Source organism: Pyrus communis, chromosome 17 (assembly GCF_963583255.1).
Source record: "Pyrus communis chromosome 17, drPyrComm1.1, whole genome shotgun sequence".
NCBI lineage: Eukaryota > Viridiplantae > Streptophyta > Magnoliopsida > Rosales > Rosaceae > Pyrus > Pyrus communis.
Window position 1 is genome coordinate 20,734,009 of NC_084819.1, and position 4,152 is coordinate 20,738,160.

Here is a 4,152-nt window from a genome sequence, read left to right on the forward strand (position 1 = left end):
CGTAAAGATGTATGACCAGTCATGTAAGTTTTTCTCTCGATCTTCATGTTTGATAAGGGAGGAGTTTGCGTATATTTTTGTCAACAAACAGAAATCAAACTTAAGTGCAAATAATCGTAAGCTAACACGACTAAGAAAATATAGGCGTAAAGAACAAGTACAAAAGAGTCGGCACAGTATTCTGGCCAAATCAATTGCCTGGCATGCGTCTGAAATATAATTAAAAAGTTAAAATATCAGTTGATTGTGGTCCCTGGTGGGTATATTTTATTTTTTTGTGGCATAATTTGCATATGAACTTCCAACTGTGTATCCATTTCTTATGGATCCGAATCTCGTCAGATTATTTTTTTGTGAAAATCTTAAAATTTTGTAAATCGTATTTGTTTATTGTACATTGTACAATAAAAAATCAGTTTAAATATTTTTATTTAAAAATAAATATAAACAGTATTTGACAAAAACTGATCGTATAATGTACAATGAACATATACGATTCATAAATTTCCAAGATCCTCACAAAAATGATCCGAAGAGTATCCCGTTGGATTTCTTGGCAAGTAAGTTGTAAACGTGGTGGAGGAGCTCACTTTTCAACTTTTCATTTGAATTAATGGGAGCGTTTGAGTATATATTTGATTCAACGCAAGCATATGCTGTAATATGCCTGCAGAAAATATAGAACATTTTGATCCCAAGGCACCACATAACAAAAAAATGCACATAAATATTTAAGGGCATATACTATAAGAGAAAATTCTTACATCCGGCCGGCTGTATACGGCAACACACTTACAAACACAACACACACGAACTTATTCCACCATCGGGAAAAAGTACTCAGATTCCGAGTTGAACACTCAGATATCGCAGATTCGTACACAAAGGATATGGGACTAGTTTGCTTTCTCACTTCCGAATCTCTCTCTCCTAAAACAAACAAGAGAAGGCGGGGAAAGACAAAGGATCCCCATAAACCCCACTTCTATCTACATTCTCAAGATTCTCTTTCCACTTTTTTTTGTTCTTCCTTTTTTTTCCCTAAAAAATGAAAAAAAAAAAAAAAAAACTGCCTGCAGAGCATCATGTGCAGGCTTTTTCTTACTTTGGTAAAACTCGTTACGTAGACTAATTGATCATCTCATCTTCTGCTTAACGGTGAACCCGTTCCATGCAAGTGTTTCTGCTTCCGCTTCTGCTTCCTAGCTAATATCTCTTGAGAGGATTAGGGGTTTTTGGGATCCATTGAGGGCAGGATTTCTGTTTTTTTAGAGAGGAAAGTGGGACTGCTTCTTATTCACATAGATTGGATGACTGGGGTTTGGCGATTTATGTACTTGGATTTGGTTGATTGATCTGAGTCAGCTGACCCAAAAGTCAGATTTGGTCAATTGGATTTGCTTCTCCACCACTTAAGATCCATGGGTGCCCTGAAAATTTTCACAAAAGAAATCGACTTTGTTAGTAATCGAACACTAATTGGAACTGACGGAAAACTTGACGCTAAACCGAGCTCAGTGACATTCTAGAATTAAAAAAACCGACCCATCTTAGTGCGGTAAGACTTGATTGTTGTAGTAGTAGAAATCAAACACTAAAACAATTAACTTGATAAACCAAAAATCAACTTTTGTTAGTAATCTTACTAAGTGCCTGGTCAGCAGAGAGTCTTCTGGAAGCGTCTCTGCAGATCATCTTCCTCAACAGATCCTTCGCCGCAGGCGACACAGATCGGAAAGCCTTCGGCGGAAATCTCAAATTCCCTCTCAAAACCGCCTCGAAGATCTCCGTCGCCGACTCTCCGTAAAACGGAGGAATCCCGCCGAGCATTATGTACATCATCACGCCGGCGCTCCAGACGTCGATCTTTTCATTATACTCCCTGCCCATCAGCACCTCCGGCGCGACGTAGTACGGCGTCCCGACAACGCCCTCCATGGCGCCTCCGTCGCCGGTCCACTCCGCCGACCCGAAATCCGCAAGCTTCAAATTGTTTCTCGAGTCGAACAAAACATTCTCCGGCTTCAAATCCCTATGAACCACCCCGAGGCGGTGGCAATGCGAGACGGCCTCGAGCAGCTGCTTCATGATCGCTGCGGCCTCGGGCTCCGAGAGCGTGCGCTGCACGATGCGGTCGTAGAGCGTGGCGGGCTCGCAGAGCTCGAGCACCATGGCGAGCGAGTCCTCGGTCTCGAAGACGTTGAAGAGCTTGAGAATGTTGGGGTGCGGGGACAAAAGGGTCATTATCTTGGGCTCGTTCTCGAGGCAGGCGCGGTCGGTTTCGTCGGTAAGGGCCGATTTGTCGATGATCTTGCAGGCGACGAACTCGGCCGAGTCGGGCGAGAAGGCTCGGACGATGGTGCCGAACCGGCCGCGGCCGATTTCTTCGAAGAGTTGGTAGGAGTTCTTCAATGTGTCATACATTTGGGGGGTTTTTTCGGTTAAGGCCGTGTTTGGTTGTTTGTTGTTGGGATTTTTGGGTTTTTTTTTTTTTTTTTGTTGCAGGTTCTTTGGGGTTCTGAAGAATTGTGTTTTGGAATTTATAGAAGGAAGACGAAGTGGAATACTCCGAAGGATATTCGCTTTGGTGGGTAAAAGCGTAAATTTGTTGAATTTACGCTTGAAAGTGGATGGCTGAGATGTACGGAGTGGTTTGTTTGAAATGACGGAACTGCCCTGGTTGTTAGTGGTTGAGTGGAGTGCTCGGTTTTGTGAGTGTGCTGAGGAGGCAAAACCTAAATTGGGAAAATTGGTTTTGGTTTCGGTTCTAGAAGGACCTTCAAGAAACAGTACGAATCTAAACTGTATATTAAAAGTTGGTTTGGGTTTATAGTGCTTTTTAAAAAAGGCTATTAGTAAAAAATTTAGAACTTCAAATATGTTTTAGTAAAATAAAAAATGCTTTTAAAAAAGAAAATTTTAACGAAAAGATTCTAATACTGTTTACTTTAACGAAAAATCACATTTTTACATTAAAAAGTCAATCATGATACTATTCACTTTCCCTTTATTTTGTCCTTATCATTAAAACTCAAAATTTTCAAACTCTTTTCTTTAGTTTTCTTTTTAAAAAATTGTTGATAGTAGAAAAATAAAAGCATGGTAGACCATATTTCTAAAACAATAATGCTAGAAATACTAAATTTGATGTGTCACTAATAGAAATGAGTATGTTTATCAACGCTTAAATAATAAACCAATCATCAACTTTTATGTCCTTTAGTTTCTAAAATTTTATCTACGAATTTAGTCTTCCTAACTTTTTTCAAAGCATAATGAACAATGCTCACATTTTTGTGAACAGTGCCCAAATATTTTACAAAATTACAATATTTGTCTTTACATTATTCTCTTGCAATAATTATATCACATAAAATACCATATGTATTTTTAGTCATTTAACATATTCGTAGTAATTTTATATAAAAATTTACCAAACACTCAGACACAATTATTATTATTTTTTGTTAAAAGCACTTTTACAAAAAAAAAAATTATCAAACATTTAACAACTTTATTTTACAACTATTTATTGTCACTGTGTGACAACCTGTCCCGAATTATAATATATTTTGTCCTCGATAGCGTAGAAATGACTTTTATGCCCTTGAACGTTGAGTGTGTTGTGTGAATGAGCTTAGGATTTGGACCAATTCATTTTTCTTCCTAAGTAGTTGGACCCAATTAAAACTTAAGATTTTTTTTGTTTGTTGTTTATTTTGTTTGGTTGGCCAACCTGGACCCCACACACACACCCGTTGACCTTTTTCCCTCTCCCTCTCGGATTTTCTTCCATTTTTTGTACAATCGTACGGTCACTCTCTCAAACCACTTCATCACTCATATATCAAGGTTGTGGATCTTATCTTCGTGCTCCTTTCAAGCTTAAGAGTCAAACTATAGCTTTGGTTGGACGTGAGGACTTCGAAAACTCGAGAACCAAAGAGCTCCGACGAGGTGCGCTGTTACTCCGTCGTGATCGCGGATGTTTCGTTGAGTTTTAGGGTCCTAGGGAGTCTTTATAGTTCTTTGCAAAGCTCATAGAATAATTTTGGAAGGTTTTAGACGTCGGGACACTCGAGTTCGTCGAGTTGCAGGGGTGGCCAGACTATCGAGATTTTTCCAGCCAAATTCCGTTGGTTTTAGGACCTA

The 4,152-nt window shown here is 39.1% G+C and overlaps 1 protein-coding gene across 1 annotated transcript; it reads right to left on the reverse strand.

Moving 5' to 3' along the window:
* Positions 1 to 728: 728 nt before the first annotated feature.
* On the reverse strand, positions 729 to 2,494 carry LOC137723588 (phosphoenolpyruvate carboxylase kinase 1). The gene is made up of 2 exons (XM_068462785.1): positions 1,647 to 2,494; positions 729 to 1,430 (listed from the first exon to the last, which is right to left on the reverse strand). Exons 1-2 carry the CDS (start codon positions 2,422 to 2,424, stop codon positions 1,378 to 1,380), a joined length of 831 nt encoding a protein of 276 aa, XP_068318886.1. The 5' UTR covers positions 2,425 to 2,494; the 3' UTR covers positions 729 to 1,377.
* Between the last annotated feature and the right edge of the window lie 1,658 nt (positions 2,495 to 4,152).